General features: G+C 39.0%; 1 protein-coding gene across 1 annotated transcript in view; it reads right to left on the bottom strand.

Moving 5' to 3' along the window:
• Positions 1-25,703, bottom strand: part of itga8 (integrin, alpha 8) — a 52,856-nt gene that overhangs the window by 5,696 nt on the left and 21,457 nt on the right. The window contains exons 13-25 of the mRNA XM_028012584.1: positions 23,984-24,181; positions 19,145-19,190; positions 18,947-19,054; positions 12,897-12,952; positions 11,470-11,627; positions 11,223-11,354; positions 9,836-9,903; positions 9,233-9,380; positions 7,655-7,747; positions 4,353-4,432; positions 2,594-2,674; positions 1,285-1,390; positions 42-200 (exon numbers count right to left, since the gene is read on the bottom strand). Coding sequence (XP_027868385.1) covers positions 42-200; positions 1,285-1,390; positions 2,594-2,674; positions 4,353-4,432; positions 7,655-7,747; positions 9,233-9,380; positions 9,836-9,903; positions 11,223-11,354; positions 11,470-11,627; positions 12,897-12,952; positions 18,947-19,054; positions 19,145-19,190; positions 23,984-24,181 — 1,433 coding nt within the window. The remainder of the gene's footprint in view (positions 1-41; positions 201-1,284; positions 1,391-2,593; positions 2,675-4,352; positions 4,433-7,654; positions 7,748-9,232; positions 9,381-9,835; positions 9,904-11,222; positions 11,355-11,469; positions 11,628-12,896; positions 12,953-18,946; positions 19,055-19,144; positions 19,191-23,983; positions 24,182-25,703) is intronic.

Genomic DNA, 25,703 nt, shown 5'->3' with positions numbered 1-25,703 from the left:
ATACGTGTCAAATGCATGAGCTTGTAAAACATTGATGAAACCTGGAGGCCTTGTGGATTGAGGCTGGTGTTTGTCCGGCAGCTTATTGGGCCGTCAGTTTGAATCTCCATGGCGTACAGCAGGTTCTCATCACGGAAGCGGGCAGGCCAGCCGACTTGAAGCTCAACCTGCCCAATACTACTGGGACCGGCGTTATGGAGCTGGAGAGAGAGAAGCAAAAACAGAGAGCTGTCAAAGTTTTACCCTCTTCTCCCCTATTAGCAGGTCTCATGTGACCAGGGCTGTAATCAGGTTATCATAACTGTGGTACGATGACACAGGCCACCTGTGTTTTCATGAAGATAATGCTAATGCAGCCTTCAGTCTCTGGGGATTGAAAGGCAAGACAAGTAAAAACTTCATCATGGTTCATTGTCAAAACTAGTGGGAATGAGTTATGAGCCTAAATCGACCCTCAATTTAATAAATCCTCTTTTTGCCGTCTTCGTCTCACCCCGATGCAGCTCTCCCATCACCCCCTACATATAATATACTGAAGCAAGTCATCCAAACAGGACATGATCCTATCCTGGTGCTGCAGGGCAAGAATTCAAAAAAGAGGGGAAAAAAACTCAGTCCTCTTGAACTAGAAGCAGCTGCCCACTGGGAAAAGTACCACAAATGAAAATCATTATCAGCTGCAGAACAGGCCAGACAATGCTGCACTCAGGTTCAATGAAGCTGCCCGCCATTTAAAGCAAAAAGAAATCAGTGCAGACTGACAATGGCTTGCTGTAATCCGTCTGCAGTTCTCACTCCTTCTGCCTTTTTTGTCGTTATCTCAAAATTTTAATTTGCAACACTCATTTATTGCACATTTTCATGTCTGTCCTCCCTCCTTCATTACTTAACTCCTTATTCCCTTCTGTTTTTCTTCCTTGTAAGGCCTTCCTACCCTCAAAGCAGTAATTACTGCTGAGCTGGAAACCTTTGATGAGCCACATCCTAATTCTTTATAGAGCCACTAGTTTTACTGTGACTGTGTTTTAGTGTTGCTGTTTACTTTATCCCAAAGAGCTCTCGCCTCCTCTTAGCCTGACTGCAACGTTCAACACCTATTTTATCCCCTCATTTTTTCTTCTTTATCACCAAAAGTAAGGACAGAGTTTGATGTGCCCTCCCCCTTCCCACTCCATAGCTCTCCACTTAATTTAATAGAAAACGGGCTTAGTAGTTTTCAGTTGATCTTTCTGTCTAATAGAGCTAATTGCTTTCAATTTTGACATGTATGCATCTGAAATGTACCTCATATATGTGTGTGACTTGTGGACCAACGTCTTCCTCCTTAACAGGTTTCTTTTTGGGTTCCCAGTTTGGGAATGGCAGCACAACCTGAGAGGGATGAGACACCCTGCAAGGACAAATTGATTGAATGTAAACACAAAGTTTTATCTGAAAACGCACATAGGGCAACAAACAGAAAAGAAAAAATGGCCCAACAGACATGCATGGACACACACTCACACCTTAGAGCAATTTAAGAGGCCAATTAACATGATAAACATGATTCTGGACTGTGAGAGAAAAATGGAGTACCTGGAACCCAGGCATGCTTGTGGAGAACATGCAAACTCCATGCAGAGTTTTTTTCTCTCTCTTTTATCTAGAGAAAGGACTATGTTTCTTGGATTTCAATGGAAGATACCTGGTTTTCAGTAAATATTCTGACACCATCGCCTTTCAATGCTGTTGGAACCGCAGCGTATAAGTAGTCTGATTTCCAGATAATTTAGGTGCATGTCCAAAATTTCATGAGCATCATATGAGTGCTCATGAAGTTTTGTTTATACTGTCTTAATACAAACATTTAAGACAATGACATTAACATTGCTCATTCTTGTGCAGTGGCTTTTTCTGCTTTTCTGAATATTAGCAAATGTACCATTTTCAGCCATGGGGGATACTTTTAATCTACAGAATATTTGCAAACTTTTACAATTGTGCAAACAGATTTAATCATGGTTTGCCAGATTAACGGAGCGTCCATGTGCAACTTTGACATCTCATACAAAGAAAAAAATTATAAAATCAGTGCTGGATACATATGTTGATCTTCAATCTGATCACTGTTGTGATACCTTTTATAGAGTTTATAATTAATTAACTTCAGTGGAAAAAAAAAGATGTCTAGGTTTTCAGTTAGCAGTGTGGTGGTTGCAAGCTGCATGGATGTGCAATCAAATTATTTCAGCCTCCCCCCATGATCAAGGCTAATTATCCCATTTCAACTTGAGAGTAAAATCACCATCATGTTTTACAACAACAGTACTTTAAATACAACTAAAATGTAATGTTTGTTATATTTCTCCCACTTCTCCCCATTGCTTCTTCATTTGCGTACTCAACTGACCACACCTAAACAACAGCATGTCAGGCACCAGGCTTTGAAGTGTGTGTGAGAGCTTGTGTGTATGCATTAGCGTGGAGGAGCTGACAAATAACCCTGTATGCATATAGTTTGGTTTGAATCTGTCAATAAATATGTGCTGTTGTATAGAAATCCAAGCATCATTTCCTACAAACAACCAAAAACTTGCAGACATGCTGGACTCACCCGCGTAAATCAAGCTGAGCTTTAGCAGCAACGGTCAAATTCAGACTGACCATGTTACTTTCAGAGTTGTCCTTGTTGGAGCTGTAGAGAAAAATCACAAACATAATAAGCAAAACTACTTAAAAATGCCTTAAAATCTGTTTTTAAATACACTATCTAAACTTTTTTAAAATAAACCCCTTTCAAAGAGATGCATGTTTGTCATATGATAAAATGAAAACAAGATGAGTATTTGAAAGAACGGCCCAACAAAAGGGTGAAAACAAAGTCAGAAATGACAATTATAAGCATCTGTGTGCTATGATGTAATAACCATTTCAAAACTGAGGACGCGGCTGTTCTAATCAAAAGAGATAATGAGTTCCAGCAATGATCTCAAAAACACATCTAAAGTGATTTTGGTATAAGTGCTAACATAAGCTTCTGGAACGGCCCTGACCTCAGTCCATTTGGGAATGATGGGCTGTCCTTTAAACTCAGTCAGTTTAAAGGAGCTGTGTGAATTTTGCCAAGATGTCCAGACAAATATTCAGTCAGAATTATGCCAGAAGCTTTTTGATGGCTGTAAAAACAACTTGGTTGGAAGCGACAAGCAACTGATATAAGTGGGAGTGTATGCATATTTTTTTAGCATGCATGTATAATATTGACACTATAAAGACAAAAAAACAAACAAACAACAACAGTGAATTCAAAGTTTAGACTCATGTTTATATTTATAGGATGTATTGAAGTTTCTTGTTGTGTTATCACTGTATGTAGAAGCTATTTATCTACTTTCAGTTAAATCTTGGAATTTATATTATTTAGTTCATTTTTATTTGCTTATTTTCTAGTTAATTTATAATTAGAATGTTTGTTTAATTTGTTATTTTCAAATAGGTTCTTTGGTTAGTAATTCACTTAATTAGTTGATTAATTTCAGTTTGGGACGTGGGTGTGTCACAGTATAAATAGGTAGGTTTTAGTTAGGTCATTATGCACGTGGGTGGTCACATGGTTTTTTTTTACCAGTGCCAGTATCAGTCAGTCAGTCATCAGTCAATCAGTGAGAGAACAGGTGCAGGAGTCAGAACAGGAGAACTAGTAGGATCCTGTGAAGCCTGCAACTTGTTTTTATCTGGAAATTGGAATAAACTAACGAAAGAGCTGCATTTTGACTGTTTCGATCCCTTTTTTGAACTGCGTACGCCAGAAACCCCACGGTGCATCAGGTGACTATTTGAGTTTAATTCACTTTGCTTTGATCACTTTTGACTCTTGAGTTTGAGACAAATAATCACTACACTGTACAATGGAGGACAAAGAAAAGGTCAAATAAATCAATAAAATCTCAAAATGAATGTGACATTTTGTGTATGATGAGTGCATGTAAAGTTTTCACCCAGACTGTATGTCTTTCAGTTCATGCATTTCAATTCATCTCATTTATTACAAAGAGCAGCGGTTTTATTAGACCTCAAAATGTCCCAAAACTCAAAGATGGTCATAATGAAAATAGTATGATATTCAGCTGACTCCTTGAAAGGTTCGCTTTGTGAATAGCTGCATGTACAAAATGACAAATGGTGCAATAAAAGAAACAGTTTGTATTGTGTTTCTCCTGTCCCTAGCTCTCTCCGTCCCTGTGGCCAGCCACATGAGACCGCAGACAGTGGTGGTATCAGCACGGACTCGGGACACATGTACACAGATCAGAGGAAAGACAAACAAATCCCTGTGTGTATGTTGTGTGTGTGTGAGCTCATGATTGTGTCACCTGTGGATCTGTAGCTCAAAGCTGATTTTCGGTCCGGAGTCCTCCAGCCTTTGGACTGAAAACCTCAAACCGACGGACAGCTGTTCAGGAACATCAAGAAACCCAAGAAACAGAGAAAATGTATTAAAATCACGTGACGACAGAATGAAGAGGGACCCTATAGGAAGACGGTGAGGAATTAGATGCATGTGTACATCAAAGGCAGCGCTGAACAGACAGTAAAATCCTTGTAACCGGATCCCCCCCCATTACTTCATAGTCACAATATCTGGATTGTGTATGCGTGTGTTAGTAACAGCAAGTTTCCTAAATCTGACAAAAGCCAGACTACAGACACATACTTAAAAACCACAGTCAAGTTCCTCGTCTCTCCTCTGTTTAAATCTCCCTGTCCTCCAGGCTAACGCAAAACACGTGGAGGCTTTGGTATGCCATCGACTGCAGTGGCGCGTGTGTATTTACAGCACATGTGATCTTCGCTGAAAAACAGGACGAGCCTCCGATGCAGAGTGGGGGAAATGACAGCATGCAGACTTGTATTAAAAACTTCAAGAGCCATGTCTCCAGGGGGTGAAGGGCTACAAAGTCAAGCTATCTTTACGGGACACGTTAGGGAGACTTGGAAGGGAAAAACCAGGCGGGGGAAGATCTAAAGAGGCAGGCATCAAATGTGGAACGAGCCTCCATCATCTAATGAACATATGAACATAGAGGATCGGTGACAGGGGAACTCAAGGACAACACAGTCCACTCTGCTACTGGTCTGTCGTTTGAAAACCTGAAAGTTGCCAAAAGTTTTTTTGTTGTTGTTTTTATTATGTGTCTTCTTTGTGAAGATGTGTGTAAAAGAAGCTGCTATTGACACCCATTTTAACTTTCCAAAAGAGCTTGCAGTTGTCATGTCAATCTGAATCGCCCGTGTGTCCAAAACACATTTAGGTGAAGTAAATAAACTTCTTCTGCATTTGGGTACAGTAGTCCTGGGGCTGCTCAGCTTTGGCTCATTAGGTTTAGCTATAATGCAGAAAAACAATGGTTCTTCAGAGCAACATTGGGGGAAGTGGTTTGAGAACCTCTGTGGGGTTATTTTGGTACTTTTGTCAGTCTAAGCTTGCAGCATTGCAAATAAAAAAAAGTTTTTGTGTAGTTTGTTATAATTGCCACATGTCAACATAAGATATGTGTAAAACCATTTCTTCACAAACTCATTAAATTTGACTGAGGTTTTTGAAAGATTTCTAAATGATTTTCCTTACAGAAATGTGTCCATATTTTTCTTAAAGATGTAAATGCTTTAATTTGCTGTTATACTTAACTAAAGTATGACAAAACAATTTTTATGCAAATTCTAACCAGTGTCCACATTTCTTTCATTTTCTATCGTCCATACAGCATCTTATTTCACTGTTTTATCAGTAATAACAAAGCACCTTCAGATAGTTTGAACAGAAAAGCTCCACACACCATTTTATACCCATTTCATTAACGATACATTAACAGGTTAATTTTCTAGATACTTATATATTTTATAATTGTTATCTTATATTGAATTCTTATAAATAGTCTGGTAGAAAAGAGTCAAGACTGTAGTGAAATTCATGGTGAAGGACCCAAAAAAACATCCTCCACCTGAGTTGCAGACAGCTCCATGTTGCGAAATAATCTCCTACTAAAGAGAAAGATATTGACATTGAATGAAGTATTAGCTCTACGTGATCAAACGTCTTGAAATATCAGACATAATAAGACTACATAAGATTAAAACTGAAGAAATAAACCACAGTGTCTTCATAAATTCCCAATTTTTACTTAAGGTTGGCCAGATCTCTCGTAAAAAGAGATTTTCAATCACAATGAGACATACTAGGTTAAATAAAATCTATGTTCATAAGAAAACAAAAACTAAACATGTTTTAGTAAACCTTTTGACACTTTTCTCAATTTTTCAAAAACAAAAACATCCATAATACAATTATAAAGCAACTAATATTAGCTTGTTCTTTCATTACAAAGAGCAAAACAATTTGTTTTTTTTTACATTCTGCACATTAAGCACAGAATGCACAACTACTACTGGATTAAGCAGCAGTGTACTCTTTTTGTATTTTGCTTAGTTCTATGCATGAGGATAAAAACAGCAATACATAAATGTTATATATAGTAAACTAATTTCTATAAACTATTTTAGGATTAAATGTTGGTTTTCTGTTCTAAATGAAAGCAATTAGCCCATAATAAGTATTTCATATATACTATGATATTGTGTTATTTTTACCTAAGGCTATCATAAATCTCATTCTTACACACCAAATGTGCACCATCCACAATTTGAAGCTATCAGTGGTCAAACACGGACACAAAATGAGTAACAAAACCAAATAAATGTAAAAACAAATGTAATAGAAAACATGAAGATCTGCAATTAACCACTAAAGAAAACACTTCATTAGATTACAAGAATGTTCTTCTGTTCATTGTACATCATATATTAGATAACATAGCAGTGGAGTTCCACTGACACTTGGTAGATGTTTGATAAACTAAATGAACTAAACTCTTTACAATAAAGAGAAAATTCAGGCATAGCGGCAGACCAGTGAATAGAAATCTGCATTTCTTCAGGCATGGACACCAATCACTCCGCTCTGACTCTCCGCAGCCGTCATGTGGCACAAACAATGAGCTCTAGTGGTCCGACTAGTGCTTAGAGAGCTCATATGGAGTGTGTGTAAAGGTATGTTCTGCATAAGTTGATGGATTCCCGAGCGTCCAACAGGGCAAGGGGAAAAGTTGAATATGGGAAACATCTGGCCAGCTGTCAAGCACACAAACACACATGGCCCCCTCCTCCAAACTGTGAAACATGACCGCATAATTGATTTATCAGAATGCCCCGTGTCAACTCCCAAGAGCTGACGCACCTCTCTGCCAGCCTTGACATCTTTAAAAGAAAGCCTCTCCTGCGACAGGCTCTTTTTTTAGCCAAGCGCATGTGCAACAGAGTGCTAGAATTTCATGTAGGTAGAGGCCGCTCTTTATCTTACAAAGCCTCAGCTTCCTGCATGTGTCGGCCGCGCAGGAGCTTAATGGATTATTACCGTGGCACGCATGCACAAGTTGAGCGAGACGCAAGCACAGCCATGGGAGCCAGAAGGTGAAGAATGAGGGTCAAGGTGATGATCGGTAAACTTTGGAAACCATCACTCAAATTAGGCTTGAAGGGGAGGCGAGGATTTCTTAGCAAGGTTGTTTTATTAAAGCGCCTGAGTCTGTGTTATCCTTTTTGAGGAGTCACAACTCACCTCCGTTCCTGTCACCATTGGGTTCCCGAGGTCACAAACCACCATTCTGGACTCATTGATTGTCTTGTACTCGCAGTTCAGCTGAGAGAGAGACTGCAGGAAGAAAAACAGATGAGGCTGAGAATGTTAGGAAAGAGAGAAGGAAGTAAAGAGGGACCATCAGATCAGAGTCAAGAGGAGGGGGGAGATAGGCAAGGAAGAGTGATGGATACTCTGACACTAACAATATAATCAATCAAATAGCTCCATTACACACTCATTAGCACACGCACACACACGCCGGCACCCAAACACACACGCACACAAGCTGAACCTATCCATTACCATGGTTCCTAATGCAGGATGTAAATCATAATAGGGACTTTTGGGCTGATGCCAGTAAAGCATATCCTGCTGATAGCCTCGCAGTAATTAGGCCAAATGCATGACTTAATGACACAACAGGAAGTGATGCTGCACCTTAACTGCAGCCTCAAATAGCACACCCCCTTAACTCATATTTGGCTGAGCCTCAATAAGAAAACTGTGTTAGTCTACATACACTCTCCATCAGCATGAATGTCATGTTAAATTAGATTTTTTAGGGATGCATTTGAACCATTATTATTATTATTATTTGTTTGAATTAGAAAGGAGAGATAAGACTAATTCAGAGAATATTTAGAAGAAAAACTGGGTGCACAAGTTCCATTTTAGTTCTGATTGTGTCTTATTGTCAGTTTTAAAACCATACATAGTGGCTCATATATATTCATATAAGTCTTTTTAATATATAGATTAGCAAGTTGATGAGAAACCAAACACTTTTCATAGCCAACTTGACAGAAGAGTTCATTAATTTTTTTTTTGTTTCTTGATATGGAACCCACTTTTAAACAAGGTACATATCTTTTTTATTTGAGTTTATTTATTTTAGATCCTTTCCAAGATCATAATGTTAGCCTGATTTATCCACTCAAAAAGTTGCTTTATTCTGTGTTTAAGGTCACTGTTAATGAAGGGAAATGGAGAAAAATAACTTCTGGAGAAAGGTTTTAGAGTCAGATGAGACAAATATGAAGGTGTATGGCCAGCATAGCAAAAACATGATCGAGATTGAGATTTTTAAACTTAAGAAAATTCTAACAGCAAGCATGGTGACGGTAGGATCATGCCGGGGGTTTGTTTCAGTACCTCCAAATTCTTCAACGTTACCTCAGATAAACAGTTAAATGTTTGATACATGGAAACAACTGGATGTTACATAAGTATACCAAACAAACATCAGAACTGAAAGCAGGTTAACACAACATCCATCTGAACTCATTTTAATAATTAGTAATTTATGGAGAATCTTTAAGAGCTAGATCTGAACCAAGAACATCAACCTGGAAGCTTACAAGAATGGCCAAAGATCAAGCCTGAAACACGCCTTAAACTTGGTGATTGCTAAAAAAAAAAAAAAATTTCTGGCTTCTCTGAAACTTGCTTTGGGAAATTTAACCCAATAGAAGTGTGTGTTCACTTGCGCACCCAGTTCAAAATTAAAACATCATGTCTGCGATGAATGTATGTAAGCTTCTGATCCTGAGTCCCTACCTCTACCCTGCGCTCCACTCCAATGTAGTCGGCCTCTGGTGGTATCAGTGTGTGCAGCTCGCTCTCGTAGGCTCCTTCCCCGCGGTTCATTGCGGTGATGGTCAGCATGATCAGATTGTCGTCTCCAATCACCAACTCTGAGCGATCCCTGGATTTGTGTGTTGAGACAACAGCACACACAAAGACAAAAATGGACAAAAAGAAGCAAATTACTGCATTTATCATTTTAGGACTGGAGTTAATGTGCAATCAGCTGCAAAGGAATGCACCCCCCCCCTCATCCCCCAACAGTGCGTGAGCCTGTATATGTTAGTCACTGGCCGGTGAGAGGATATTTATATAAGGCTGCCATGGAGATGCCGTACAGCTGGAAACACTATACAGAGAAGGCTGTTTCACATACACGTGTGCACACAAAATCTCTCACAGGTTAAAAAAGGACCAAAATGTGAGCAGGTTCAATGTAAACTTTGTTCATTGGTTGAAGAATAGCAGATTTCTGTCTTTTCTTTAGCTTTTCTTTCTTGTGTGCCTGTTCTTAGGATGTCTAACTGTTGAGCATTTGCAGGTTGGGGTCAGAGGGCATGACTGTTAAAGTCTTACATGCTGGCGGAGAGCTGCAGGTCGGGGATGCATATGTTGTCATCACCACAGTCCAGCAGGATGTAAGCCTGGGAAGAAGAGGTTATGGGAAAATGTTTCAGGTTACTCTAGACATGTGGTTCTCAAACTTTTCTCACCAACTTTTGTCAAGCATCACCTTACTGACAAATATGTGCTAACAGAGATAAAACTATCTTTAAAAAAACTGTATTAGTCTCTTGGTACACACTTAGTGGTATTTACAGTAACTTTTTCATTTTTCTTTAAAATTTCCAAGTTTAAAGATGAAAAACTTAACAGAAATTTCCCCTGAGTTTTTCCTATTCTAAGTGAAATATTGTTGGAGGTTTCTTTCAAATCTAACCTCTATCCAATATGACTCCCTAACATGCAGAACCTAATAGCCACTGTAAGAACAGTTCACGCCTGCTTTCTTTTTTTAAACACATGCCCGGTACTTCATAACATATGAGAACTGTTGCTTTATCATGAAACATCATGAAACAAAAGTAGGCAAAATCATCCCTGGGGCTCTCAAGAAAGCTGGAGATCTGTCTGAACATGTACATGTTGAGTTCTCGGATTATCTGACAATCTGACTAATTTGTTCGTAAAAAGTTAAGAAAGTCTTCATAACTTCCATCAGTGGGTGTTGAAAAAACACAAAAAGTCGAGACATAATTGACAGCGGAGTCTTGCAAATTATAGACAACATACAAACAGAGAAATCTGTGTTTTTCAAATAACTAAGATTAAGTAATCAACAGGTGGATGAATATTCTTTAGAAGTTCAATCAAGTCAGCTCGCCAAACCTGAGCTCTGGAAAATTTAGAAGCTCTCAGTGTTTATTTGAACACATTCAGTTTGTTACAGAGCAATCAAAGGAGGGCTTACATTTCATTAGTTGCATGTCTAAAATGTTCTTCTTTTGGTTTTGTTGTACAGCAGGCCATTTCTTCATCATTTCCTAACCGTCATAGATTTTATGGGTAATGGGGTTGAGCCTTTATATCATTTAAAGTTGGGTGATATGTAATTTTGGCAGCATTTTTATGTGCATGCGGATACTTTTATTGCATGTCAGGCTGGAACTCAGAATATATAAAACAGACACATCAGGGTTTTTATAATCTAAATGAGTTTAACGTCATCATTTCACGGTTGAGCATCTTAAAAAAGCATGTCAGCACTGACTAGATGATTATGTGGACACCCTAGTATTCCAGTAGATCATCTGATTTCAAAATCAGATGATCATCTGGTAATGGTTTTCTAATCATCATCTAAAGTTTAATTGGTGGGCCACATAGCAGCAAGCTTTTCCTGGAGAGCATTTTCCTGGAACTAAAGCCTTCTGTTGTACTTCTCCACAGATTCTTCACCCACATGTTCCTGGAGGAAGGTGCTGCTATACTGGTTGAGAATAGGAGGGAGAGTTTTGTCACTAGAAGGTGGGGCCAGGCTGTAGTTCAGGGCCAGTGCAATGGGGGTCAGCTTGTCCCTGAACTCGTCCTCCTCCTGTGAAGCAATAGAATTAAAAATAATATGAACTTAATTATCATTGTAGTGGTTAAACTAGTAAATTTAATATTCTGTAACACTGTATGTGTGTGCTGATGTGGGATTTGCTCACCTTCAGATAAATCTGGTAGCTCAGACATCCACGTGGGCGACGTTGACCGAGCCTGAGGAGCCCTGAGTGCCGAGCCTGCTGGGTGTCTAAGAAGAGGACTCTCTTAACCCCGCCCCTTGTGCCTTTCAGCCAATCCAGATGCAGCTCTGCTTTTAGATCTGAACAGATGATGTCAACAGAAAAGGAAGGATTCAGATCTCAGATAACTGGACTTAATGACAGCAACACCACAACAATAGTAGTGCAAAAGGATATTATTACAGTAAAAGAAACACACCTCTTCACTGTCAATGTGTTATACTTTATGTGGCTGTCAAGTTTTGCACATTTTGTCATGTTACATCCACAAATGTCAGTGGATTTTTATGTAATAGACCAAAACAAAGTAGTGCTTATTAATAAAAGATGGTTTTCAACATTAGAACCTGAAAAGAGCAGTGTGCACAGTGCTTTGAGACAATAAATTATAGCTCTACTTTTTTACTGCAACCACAAATACAAGTTTTTCGGGGAATGCCTCTACCAGATTTGCATCTGTGTGAAAACTGTAAAACTGTCCCATTGAGGCTCTGTTATATAGAGTCTGTTTCTTCTTCTTTCAGTGAATTCTGACAAGCTTGTCTCATCCTTGAGAAAACGTTTTTCACTGCATGATGTTGCCATCACCATTTATAAACATATAAATATGGATGATCTGCATTGTGTTTACTTACTAATGACTTCTAACAAACCTCCCAGCTGTATTTATACTGAGATTGAATGACTGCACTTGATTCAATGCCAATTAGGGGAATTCTCATAGCAATTGTTTCAGTGGAAAATCTGTACACAAAATATGTTGTTAAACAATTTCTAAACAGTGTATTTTTTCATTTTACAATTAGGCACTACTTTGTGTTGGTCTGTCACATGTAGTTCAAGTTAAAACACACTAAACATTGTGGTTACAAAGCGACAAAATGTAAGTAAGTAAGTAAATCTAAGTAAAGTGTTACGAAACTATTTTCAAAACTCCACAGTTTTTATTCTGATGGATCAAACATTACTACAACATCAAAAAGGGGTCTTCGGTATATCTTATTTCCATTTTGCCTTTTTCTTCATCTAACTCAGGGGTCTCAAACTCCAGGCCTCGAGGGCCGCAGTCCTGCAGTTTTTAGATGTGCCACAGGTACAAAACACTGGAATGAAATGACTTAATGACCTCCTCCTTGTGTAGATCAGTTTTCCAGAGCCTTAATGACCTAATTATTCTGTTCAGGTGTGGTGCAGCAGAGGCTCATCTAAAAGTTGCAGGACTGCGGCCCTCGAGGACTAGAGTTTGAGACCCCTGATCTAACTGGAATGGATGCAGTTGCTTCGGTAAAATGGATCTGACAATTGCTCTTCCTCACTGTAAAAGTTTAATCTTGTGTCCAGATGCTTACCTACATTGCTGGGAATCCCCATTCCACTTACTGCTGCACACACGTCCACCTTAAGGCTGGAGGAAAAAGAGAAAAATGTGTTTTGAATTAATTAAGGAAATCTTCCAAGTTATTCAAATCACAACTAGGCCTGTCGCGATAAACGATAAATCGATTAATCGTACGATAAATTAAAACTATGACATCATTTTAATTATCGGCATTATCGTCTCTTCCGGCCTTTTTCTCTTTCTGTTAATGACACTGAATGAAAAATGGCTTAACTCCGGTGCTCTCCACTGACCCTCCCTTCCTCATTTTACTTAGTGTAAAGCCAGGCGCACACTACACGATCTTAGAGCTGTCGGCCATTGTCGCCCATTTTCAAAACCTGACAGGCCACACATTAGCCGACAGAAATCCTAGGTATAACGGTTCGATCGGGTTCGGTCCTGCCGTGTGGTGTCCAACAATGGGCACAAAATAATGGCTACAAGTCCAGTGAACTAATTTTAAAACCAGGCATTAATCAATGCTTTACTACAGTCTACCTGCAATGCATGTGGCTAGTGTCAGCGTAAAGTCCTGACTGAATGAAAATCATTATAACCTATTTATTAACGAAGAACAGCTGAAAAGTTACCGGGTTTATCAACTGTGGTAGCAATTTCGCTCCAACTCCTCCTCTTGTCATTTCTATATTCTTTGCATGTTAAATAAACATTAATGTTGTTTCCACATATCATCTCCAATGTCCGCTGGACTTCGGGTTGCGCCTGTCAGCTGTTTGGGATTCCCCTCCGTAATTTCCCCTCAGAAAGTGCAGAGGAGAATCCGCGCTTTCTGATTGGCTGCCTGTCACATTCAACAGGCTGCGTTAAAGCGCCCAGTCCGGGAAACTCCCTGATTTAGATCGGAGGACGATCTACCGTAACACACCACACAATCTTAGAAAGACCAACGTTTTAAGATTGTTGTAAAGGGAAAAATAGGAGCAAAAAATCATGTAATGTGAACTATTGCATCAGGTAGTCGATGTGCCCATCTTCTCTATTTAAATCTAATTATTACTGAAGGGCAACATAATATACAGACTTCATAATCTGCACTCTTTAGGTTGAATGCAGTATTTATTTCCACTTTTACTTTATGTTGTTTAGGTTTTTTTTTCAAGTGCGTTTTTTGTTAATGGAGACCATTTTATTTTCGTTTTTGGTTGTTTTGTTTATTTTGTTCATCAGTTCCAGTCTTTAGTGTTCTTTTGAAAATAAAGTGTATCTATCTTTGGCAAGAAATCGCATGGATTATTATGTAATTTCCATTAAATCAGTGTAAAAAGGTCTTCAAACAATATTATCGCTTATCGCAATAATTTTTGAGACAATTAATCGCTCAGCAAAATTTGCTATCGTGACAGGCCTAATCACAACTAACTTTTCTACAAGTACAGGTGCACTGTGCTCTGGGCTCAACAAGTCGAGTGCCTTAATTTATTTCTTACGTTTCTAACATAAGGTGAATTGAAAAAGCAACACACTAAGTAAGTAAACTGTTTCTAAACAAGGCATCTGTTCCTTTCTTTCTCCAGGGTTCAATAGGAATTACCGGGGAGGCCCTACTATTAGACACGCAGACATGGGAGACTGGGAAACATTTCTGCATTTCCTCTTTTAATGTTTATTAAGCCATGTGTAATGGTGTTTTTTTGTGCATTATCACTTCCTTAATCAACAACAGGAAAGTGCCTCCCACAGGGGGAGATCTACACTGCTAATATGCAGTAATCTGGAGGATCTCAAGGGTGTAACTTACTGCAATGAAGCAGATGACCTCATGCAGGTTTTGTTTCAGAACTGGCACCTGTGAGTGTGTTTCAGTGTCAGGAAGGTTTGAACAACCAGGTTGCAGATGTTGTGGACATGAGTGTCTCTGCTGATAATTAGGATTTCCATTCATTAATACAACAATGATGATAATCAGTTGTTAACATGAGTTTGTTCTGAATGAGAGTTAATGTGACAAAACATCAAATTGGTTCTAAAAAAATACCTTCCCATGTGGTTGTGTTTTTGTTTAACATGTGTTATCTAAATGAATGCGTGTGTTTCAGTTGTGGGAGTGTATGACTCTAATAAAGGTTGTGTGTCACATTTAAGTGCATGTTGCACAAAAATGACCCCCAGGTCAGTCATTACTGTATGCAATTTTCCCCGAAATGCATCTGCGCTTCACCATCCTACACGATTCGAGACGGCTCTCAGTCTTTACAGTAAATCCTTTTCTGCAGTGCCAAGTCTGCTCCAGACAACCCACACAACTGCATACATAAATCATTATGAAATCCGATTACAGAGCTATTTTTTTCCTCAGACAAGGATGTATTGTTGTTGCATTAGTCAATAAAGATATAGATGGATTGGGTTAAAGTCTTGTTTTGTTTTTTGTTTTGTTTTTCTCGGCGTGCTTTCGTTTGCTGTGTGACTTGCTCACTCTTTATTAGGTCCAGCATTTCCTTTGGCCCTGGGTGCAGTTATTTGGCAGGTGTATGCACTTTTCATACTTAAGGAAGCCAGACAACGCATTGCACCAAACAATTTCTTTTCCAGTTTAACTGGCGCTAATTCAAGTAATTACTCACTTAACAATTTCCCTTTTCACTGGCCCACTTTTATCTTTCCATTTAGCTCCAGGTGCAGGTCTCATGTCACTATTATATTAAGATCACTGAGCTAAGCATTGTCCTCGAAGGGAAAAAGTTTTGTAAAATGTGTAATTTGAAACTGAACATATTTTTCTGACACAAAGGAGAAGAAAACAAAATCATCACTTATCAAGCTGGTGTTACAAATAAGTATTTTTTGGTGGGGAACTTGCTAAAATCTTGCGTTTGAATCCTGGCCGCGGAAGAGAAAAACACAAGATTAGGATTGTATGTGAAAATACTGCCTGGAAATGTTAGGCAGTTCTTCAGAAAAGCACAATATTTCTCAGAAAAACAGCTTGAAATGATACTTGTAAAATGATTTAAATGTTCCTAATAAAGTCCTAATTAATGAGCAATGCCAAAGTCACTGAGTAAACTCAACACATCTTGTTCTATTAGCTGCACCCCCAGCCAGCCATGCAACCACAGCTTACGTAAGTGGCCTCTTTTAACCCTCCTACAGTCTTAGTGTGACGATCAGGAGGAACTTGGTAGATGTCACCGTCAGACAACGGGTTTGTCCCAAATCCTGTCAGGTCCAGAAACACACTGTATGTATGTATGACTGTATGGAACTAACAAATCGAATTTTTTTTTTTAGTTTGAAATTATGCTCCTGCTATTGAAAAGATGAAAACATTTCAATGGCTTCCATACATCTGTAAAGGACGTAAGTTATCTGGAAAATGCCAGACTTTGCCTGGGGAAAAAAGGTTTCATTTTGCTCTTTAATCTAGAAAAAGAAGGCTATATTTCCCAGCCAAAATAGTTAAACGAACCTTAAAAGTCCATTGACATATACAGAACAGCGGCCAGCATTGTTTTAATGACTTCCAGGGTTAAAAACAGTTGAACTTATCAGGAAATCACATGCTTTACAATGTGACAGATATTTCTTACTGTGTGGCTTCAAGCCCTCAGAAATGTCCCCAAGTTTTTGAATGTCTCAATCATTGCTACTGGTCTAAAACTCTATAGCAATTTATTTAAAGAGACTCAATTACATTTTGACAAAATTTACACAGTTAAGCGCTTTTTGTTGATCCAACTCAAACCCAGTTCCTTTCCCACTCGCTGCCAATACTCACACAGCGCCACAGAAAAACCACTATGGCAACTAGCCAAGCCCAACGTCTCTCGTCCAAACACTCCTTCAGCGGTTCCAGCGCCAATACTTCAGGACCAACATCAGGCAGTGGCCAAACAGCGGGAGCATTTCGATTGGTTCCCTTCATCTAAACTCAGGCCAAGGGTGTTCAGAGCCAGTCTGCCACCCACACGAACAATGATATATTCAAAACAGAATTATGCAGTCTCAAAATAATTGCAGAGTCCTATAAATCTGAGTTTTCAGGATATATGAGTCTGTTTCATCCAGGGGGCTGCTTCGTTATTGCATTGGAGAATTAGACAAACAGTCTTTGGCTGATGGCAGACGTTTAGTACCCAGGGGTGAAATATTTGTTACATCTGTCTATGTGAGTGTGATTTTTGAAAGAGTATATTTCATACTGCATACCGTTTTAGGATGCAGTGTGAGCAGGACACTTTCTGCTACAGATATGAGTTTCAGTGCAGCAGTGGGGCTTATTAGTTTTATGTTTGTTTTAGGATTTGTGCTCTTTTTGCATTCTTTTACCTGCACACACATGATTAGTAATAAGAGGGTATTAAACCTGGATATGTAACCTAATTAGGTAGTCCAGTGTGTCTCCTTTAATAGATAAACTGGGGAAAAAATACTTTGTTTAAAAAAAACAAACCCATAAGACTCCAACTGAGTGACCTCCTCTAGTTGAAAAACCTCATCATAATAAAAATGGTTGCTATGCTGCAGCACAACAACCATTTGGTTTGCTGCTCTTTTCTCCATTAAGCGGTTGTAAATTTATTATGTCCCCACCTGAGAGCAGTGGAGCCTACAAAGCAATACAACAGAGGTTCCTGTCTGCACCACTGGGCATTTGCTTTGCTTTGATTTCCTCCAAGAGAAAAGCATTCTGTTATGACCAACATTTGTGTATTTCCACATTGCGACACTGATGTAGAGTTCCTTTTTGGTAATTTTGTTTGAAACAATGTTAAAAGGTCGATCAGAATAGGATGTCTTTGTCAAGAAAGAGCAGCCCAAAAATAACCCGATACATCACATGTTTTGTTAAACAGAACCAGAGGAAGTTGTCAGTGAGGTGTATTTAGAAATGGACTGACCTTTATAAATAGATATTCAAAAATAAAACGGCATTCAATCTGACAAGCTTTCTGGCCTTGAAAAGCTAATTTAACTTATCTGATCAAAAGGGTGAACCTGAAATTATAATCTGTGCTAAAGTAAACTTGAAGAACTGAAAAAACGTTTAGTATTTACATACAACACTGAAGTTTGGCAACTCTGTCTGGTAAGACGTGTGTTTCTATAACGTTAGTCTCTCCTGAGAGTCCAGCACCCTCTCAGTATTACTAATACCAAAATTTAAAGATTGAATTTTGACCTTTGTTGCCAAACTATGACAAAATACAGTTGGGTGAAACTGTATTAAATTGAGTGCAAAATAACAAGGAACAAAGTAAAACAAAACAGGAATGGGAATGAACTTAAAGTATGGCTGATTGAAAATTCAGAAGAGGAGTAAGGAAATAATTCCTCAAATAAAAATTAGTTAGCTGATCAGGTAGCAATCAAAAGTACAGAAGATTTTAAGTTTTTGTTCATGTTCATTTAATGCATGACAACTCAAATTCTCCATTTCCTGGCACTCTTTGATGCATTTTAATTTTAGTTTCTTTTCTTCGGTATAAAATAACATTTGGGGACTCCTTTGAATGCATGAATATGGATTATAATTTTTTGCTTACCTAAAAACTACTAAGTCTTTCCTGAATATAGATTCTGAGAAACCTCACATTTTTTTCTATAAGTAAAATAGCATGAATGACACTTAATGTGATTGAATTTAAAAATCCAGAGGCTTACAAAGGTAACCTTACCCCTTTAACTTCAGATTTTGCTGTTACAATCATAAGTGTCAATGTATTTTACCATAATTGTGGTGTTGAAGGACAAGGATACATTGGCTCAAAATGTTTTGCTAATATAAATCTGAAAAATGTGGCATTTTTCAGATTTAGATGTTAGAAGCTACCTAATTTGTGAATATACTCTTCCTTATTAGCAGATCAAGTTTTTTTGCAAAGAAAAACAGGCAAAAACTTTAGCAAACTAAAATACATGGAAGTTTATGGTTGCAATCTAACAAGATGTGAAAAAGTCTGAATACCTTTTCTGCATATATTTACACAGGTGCAGATAATTAAAGGAAAATCTGTTAGTGAAATTATAAAATAGAAATACAGAAGGTGATTTTACCAGGTAACCATGTTATTAGTCTGAGGCAGGAGACACTGCCGGTCATCAGGATTCAGGATTCTGGGCGTTAGGCTCATTGTAGCTTCCACAGACACTACAGCTCGAGACCTGAACACATGCAAAGCAAAAGATTTTCAGCAGGATGAAACAAGAAGCACAAATGTGACAAAGTAGCATTTTTGTTTTTGAAACCTGTACCTGTAGACTGAGACTTCTCCTGCGCCAAACGCCCCTACGATCAGATCTTCACAGAGACACGGGGAAAGCAAGGAAAGAAGAGGGGGGGAAACAGTAAGCTTCAAAGAATGCAACAGATGGGACTAATTCTAAGGTCTCCAGCAATCTTCATCAAACACAGACACAGCATGTAATAAACACATTTAAACACACACACACACACATACCCATACTCCAACTGAGATGCAGAGCTGACCTTCTGATATCATTTTGCATTTTCTTTCATTCTTGGTCCCTTTTTGAAAACAGAGCTCAATAACGAAACAAAAAATGATCATGTATTTCTTTTTTCATTTTAATAGTGAGCATACAATTCACTGCGAAACATGCGTGGACCACACGTTGCATACCAGGCCCAAGTTCACTTGCCCCAATCACAGTTTGCTAAACAACAACATTTCCCAACATCCTGCGCAGCGAGGACTCCAAATTGTAAGCAGCACCAGATCTCATCTATGTGTGATTTTTTATTTGTTTTCATGGGCTTTGTGATGAACACATGATTTTAATTGGCTCCCAAAGTTTAAAATAGAGACGGCATTTAATGGATGTGGTCAGGGGACACATACCAATGTAAGCCACACACACGCACGTTCACGCACACACATGCACACAAGTACTGATTAAAACAATGTGAAACTAGAAAAGAGCCACTTAATGGATACAAGCTATTGCTGCCAGATGCAGCAGGAAGTTAAGCTGTGTGATCCTGAGAAAAACACAGCAACTTTATGCTGCATGGGAGAAATCTGCTGTGATTTCGTTACCAAATAGTTTCTTATATTTTAGAGCTGCCTCTATTTGTGATTTCATTATTTAAAATCTGTACACTCTTAGCATAAAACCTCTTAGCAACTCTCCTCAGGAGGATGGAAGCAAGCGTTGGGGTGTACTCTTGCAGACCGTGCATGCCAATTGGTGTGACTTCTCCCTTTGTGCATTTAGAAGGAACAAGACTAATTGAATCTAACAGAAACACATCTGTTTCTGCCTTTGGCTACAGTCAATGAGTCCCCCTGAAACCACAACATTAAACATTCAGGCCTTGTCCCTTTCCCCCTGGAGTGCACTATGTTCCTATGTAAGTTGTTCTATGACGGCGTGTGTGTGAGTGTGTGTGGGGGTGCGTGTGTGTTAGTGCCAGGAATGTTCTGGTCTGATCGACGTTATCTGGTCAGGGTCAGAAAGACCCTGAGCATCTCCGCTTCCGATACATGTTGTTGATCCACTGTGGCCAACTTTATGTCAGCTACTATCACGATGAACTGTGCGGCTATGTTTTTTTTTTCTTTTTTCTTTTGAATCCCAGCCTATTTTTAGGCTTAAAAAGGTACTACATCATCATGCATCAGCAGACCCAGTGAAATAAAAAGGCCAAACAAGGTGATACTGAAGTCTGGTTTTGTAATGCAAACTGCTTCTGGAATCTTTGGAGATTCATCAAATGAACAAAATTATAGAGAATGTTGAGACTGTTGTGCAACACTGTCTTCAGTCAGAGGCTTATTTAAAGTAGCTGTAATATGGACTGCTACAGGTGATCCTTCCTCCTGACAGCTACCGCCATTTACAACAACTCTTTGAAGAAACTTGGAAAATAAAGCTAAATTTAATCTCCCACTGGGATTAATACAATTTTGTTTTACATTTAATTCAATTATCAAGGATTTATCTATTTAGGGCAGGAAATAACTATAGAACTAACGCACTATGTTTACATTTGTTTGACATCATTTTAAGGTATATAAGTAAGATACGAATGTTAGATCATTGATGTTTTCCAGTCTGGGACTGGACCGTGGCTGACCCATACCACCTGGACTGATGTTCCTAACAAATGTTCAGAGAGCAATCAGAAAACTTGCATCTAAATGTTTTCAAAACTTATAGCAGCAGCTTTAAGAACTTCAAGTTTTGTATGAGTTTTTCCTTTTTACAGCACTTTCAGAAAATTGGGAGTAACAGAGCAGCAGGAGAAGGAGGGCGGAATGACTGGAAAACAAAAGCGAAACTCTGCCTTAAAACCACAATCTGCAAAAGTCATCAGAGGTAAGGTGTGGAAGAAGACCACCTCATCGTCCAAATACCTCAGTCCATCTTACCGTTGTATTTCTGAAACCATGAAGCTCAACTCCTGCCACAAATATGTCAGCTTGACCGATGTATTTTCTCCCTGATCTAACTCTCGTGTTTGCTCATGTAACTCTGCATGACATGAAACGGATTTTGGGGTTAAGTGTGTGTGAGAGAACATAAGTGTGTGCATGGATGATTGAAAAGCTAAATCAACTCAAATTCCATGTTTTCTTGTTTTAGAAATTCTGCTTAATTGCCCAGAGGAAGGCTTTGCCAAATGCTGTTGGGTTATTTTGGGGGTTTCTATGAAAGCTTTGACTGAGCTCGTATTCCACACGCAGATACGCGATCCTTTATAGAACTGACAGGTACAAGATCATTCTGGATAACTAGACTGCTTTAGCTGATGGTGTCCTTCCTGGATTGAAGAAAAACACATCTTCCTCTCTGAGTTTAGACAGACTGTCAAGCTGTCACTGAATGTCTGCTGCAACAGCCTGTTTGGCTGCAGGGAGACTGGCCTTGGTGAGGGAAGCCTGAGAGCCGATGGCCCTTAGTGGTTAAAAAAGAGAAGTTAATGATTTCTTTATTCTTGGATTTGCAAACCTTTCAAATATTTTGTTCGCTTATGCCTATTTCAGTCTCAAAAGAAGAATACAAACCATACAGAGGGTAATACTATATGGCTGGTTTAGTTAAGATTGTTTTGTCTGGAAGGCTAAAATACACACGCTAATGACGCAACCATATGGCATAATACTGCATAATGAATGAATAAAGTAAAAGCCTCGCTATGAAACATGGTGGAAATGTTTTTCTTCTGCAGCAAAGATGGATGGAGCTAAATACTCATTAATCTTGGAGGAAAAACCTAAAACCGGGGTTCCAGTTCCTGTAGAGCTGCTCACAGATGCTGTCCACTCCATTTGGCTGAGCTTCCACTGTTTGGGGAAAAAAATAGGCGACAGCTGCTTGCACAAAGTGTCTTAGGGACTGATCACAAACGTAGGAAATAATACATCTAATTTGGGCTAAAATAATAGCCTAAGTCAATTTTGCCAAAAGTGATTTTTTTTTGTTTAAAATATCTTTTTTTTGCTAACTCCCTTTGGACAAAAAATGACATAGGCCATTACTTTAGGAAGGTGAAGATATAAAGCCAAAATGCAACACAGTGGAGTTTGTTGATTTGTCTTGATTTTTTTATTTTTAAAAAGGGTGTGAATACTTTTGCAACTAATTGAACAGCCAGCTGAATTACCCTTTGGCTCCATACTCATCAAATAAAAATGAACTGGCATGACTGAGCTTCTGTTTCCTGGTCAATAAACTGCCTGTTTTTGACCTTTTACCTAGAACCTAAGAGGCACGACCCCCGCCAACATTCAACTCACCACTCATCTTGGTTCGTAATTAGGCTTCATATTAGTCAGTGGACTTTTTAATGCACTGTCTACTTCTGTCTGCTACCTTTTCTTCCAGATCACTATTTTTTTGTGCAAGTTCAAAGGCATGATGTAATTTGGGGATTCATAGTCCATTAAAGCTAAAAGTGGAGCTTAGTCATCAACTTCTGTCTCCTTCTCCAGTAAACTAATGACATTTAATGTTGAAAGGAGCAAATGGTGGCTCGTGCAAGACGCCCAGACGCCTGTGCAGGCCCCTTGTGACGCTGATCAAACACCCTCAGCTCCTCTGAACGTGTGTGTGTGTGTGACTTTACTCTCCTGCAAGCGACACAAAGAGTGGATGTGTCGCACTTCCATTAAATATCTATCTAATGACAGAAGGAGCATGATTGCGTGCGTGGGCGTGTGTGTGTGTGTGTGTGTGTTGGCCCAAAGCTCTGCCACCCGTGAGTTTCAGCTTATTTCTCCCAGTGGGTTTCCACCAGCACAAGTTTGAATCTGATTTGCAGTGGGCCTGTGCAGGTCTGACTGGGACCTGGTGCCTGGCACACGCTCAACGCTCGTGTGAGTCCAACGATACTTGTGAATGCGTGTGCGTGTGTATGTGTGTTTCTCCCCAACATCCTGTTTGTGGAGTGAAGAAAATCTGTTTTCATAGGCGAATGGGAAGGAAAAGGAGGAAGGAGAGTGGGGGGCAAAGAAAAGGAAAAGGGGAAAAAACTAAACAAATTCTTCATTTCAACCTAAATTGGATTAAAGTGGGACTCACACAGCTTAAGTAATGCTGAGAGAAGAATGACTCCAAATTAGGTGGAAAATAACGTAGTAAAGCTGATTTTTACAGATCTGCTTTATTTGAATACCTTTTATTGTGAGCCTACAACTCATGGACACAAATAGCTGAGGAAAATGACCTACTTCTTAGTTAGTTTTATAAATCGGGTGTAACGTTTTTTTTACATATTTGTGAAGGTGAAGATGTGGGTGGCACATAAAGCAGGGATTTGCTGCATTCAGCCTTTTCTGCACACAGACACATGTCAGGTAGATAGAACATGCAGATAATGTATTGTTCTACTTTCTCTCCTTCTTGACTACTGTGAATCCCTAAAGAAGGAATGCAGCTCATGTCAAACATCCCTGTACCCCCTTCTGATTACTTTAGCAGATAGAAGTGGGAGAACATGGAGAACACGGACATGGTAGAACAGAGGTGGATGAAATGTGGAAGTCAGGAAGATTAAACTGTGAAAGAATGTGAGCTGAAGAAGGAATTTTGATTAGAAGAAGATGGATTGAAATGTTGAAAGTTTACCAGGATACTCGTTGCCGTCCAGATCTTGGCCTCCTCTCAGAGTGAAGCCATACCCTGGCAGACTGCTGCTGGGCGTCCTGGTGGCTTGCAGCTCCTGGCTCAGGGTCAGGCCTCGCGTGGATACGTCTCTATTACCGTTAAAGATCAACACTCTGCCTCCGCGGTCCTCGCCTCCGAACGGACAGCCTACTGCCACGTCTGAGGGGTGACACACACGCACGTATGTTTTTGACATCAACGGCTTTTAAGAGCTCCTCCGAGACAAGAAGCAAAGAAAAAACATTCAGGTTGGAGGAAAAGGAAAAAGGAAAGAAGAAAACAAAACGGCTTGACCTTTCAAACTTTGGAATGGCTACTTAGTTACTTCACCAAATGTTTATTTGCTTTGTATATTATTAAATTCGTTGCTCTGACCTTTTGTGTCTGACCAGAGGCTGATTTGCTATCTGTCTATGAGCGTAACTGATAAGTGGAAATAGAAAGAATAAACGTTTTTCAAAATTATTACAAACAAAAATCAGAAAATTATAGCCCCGTTTATTTTCATAAATAAAAACTAAATTAAAACTATTCAGTGCAACCAAATTCCTTCTGAAGTCACCTATTATACTTACACCTAATATTACTTACAGGGCCCACCTGGGTGTAATTTAATCTCTGTGTAAATACAGCTGTCCAGTCAAGATCTTAGAGGGTTGTTATTGAACAAAAAGGAAATGTAGCTCCAGTGGAGATGGAGAAATCCTCAGCTCAGGTAGCAGAATCTGTTGACAGGAGAACTATTTGTGCCCTCCACAATGATGGCCTTTATAAAGATTTGTGAAAAAGAAAGTTGGTGTTGAGGGATAGTCAGAAGAAAGTCTTGTTTTCAGTTTACTACAAACCATGGCAGAGACATAGCAAAGCGGGCGGGAAAAGATGCTCTGATCAAAACTGAGCTTTCTGACCTCTACGCAAAACGCTGTGCATGACAGAAAACGACAATTCACCTTGAAGATATTATCCCCACAGAAAAACATATAGGAAATGATTTTGTAGGATTCGTTTTCTGTGGGATCAAGGTTTGCATCGCAACAAGACATCTACATTAAAGATACAGCTGGATTTAGATTAAGCATTTATGCCTTAAAATGGCTTAGTCAAAGTTAAGACCTATACCCAATCTCTTAAAACGAATGTACAGAAGATGCTGTCCATGCAACCTGAGCCTGAACCATTTTGGAAAGGATAATGGGCAGAAATGTCTCTAGATGTGCAAAGCTGATAAGGACCCCAAATATTAAAAAGAAACAAGTCTCGGCCGGTCTGTTAAATTTCTTTGCCATAGCTGTAATAATTGATTTTAGTAGATTTTAGTATTCAATATAAGCTTCAGGGAAGGTCTGTGATATTTGTACAGAGAGAAATGTTTGATATCCAAATGGTTATAAATTGATATGGCTTTAAAATGCAGCCTCTCCGCTTCAAACACATTCAACAAGATTACCTCTAATGGATTCTTAAGAGGCTTCCCAAAAAATTTGAGGGATGGTTTTAGAAAGAAATTCAAATTCAACAATTAAATGTTCATCTTGAACGCTGAGTTCTAAGTTATTGTCAGTAGTGACTCTCTGGAGCCATAAACACAATCTATTTCCCTTTGTGAAGCAGTGCCAAGACTTTATTTAATGTTTTCAACTGTTAGTTTCTGTGTGTTTTAGTCTTTTTTCCTCTCAACAGA

This window comes from Xiphophorus couchianus, chromosome 3 (genome assembly GCF_001444195.1).
Source record: "Xiphophorus couchianus chromosome 3, X_couchianus-1.0, whole genome shotgun sequence".
In the NCBI taxonomy this organism is placed as follows: Eukaryota; Metazoa; Chordata; class Actinopteri; order Cyprinodontiformes; family Poeciliidae; genus Xiphophorus; species Xiphophorus couchianus.
Note: the sequence above shows the minus strand (reverse complement) of the source record. Positions and strands in the feature narration are given on the sequence as shown.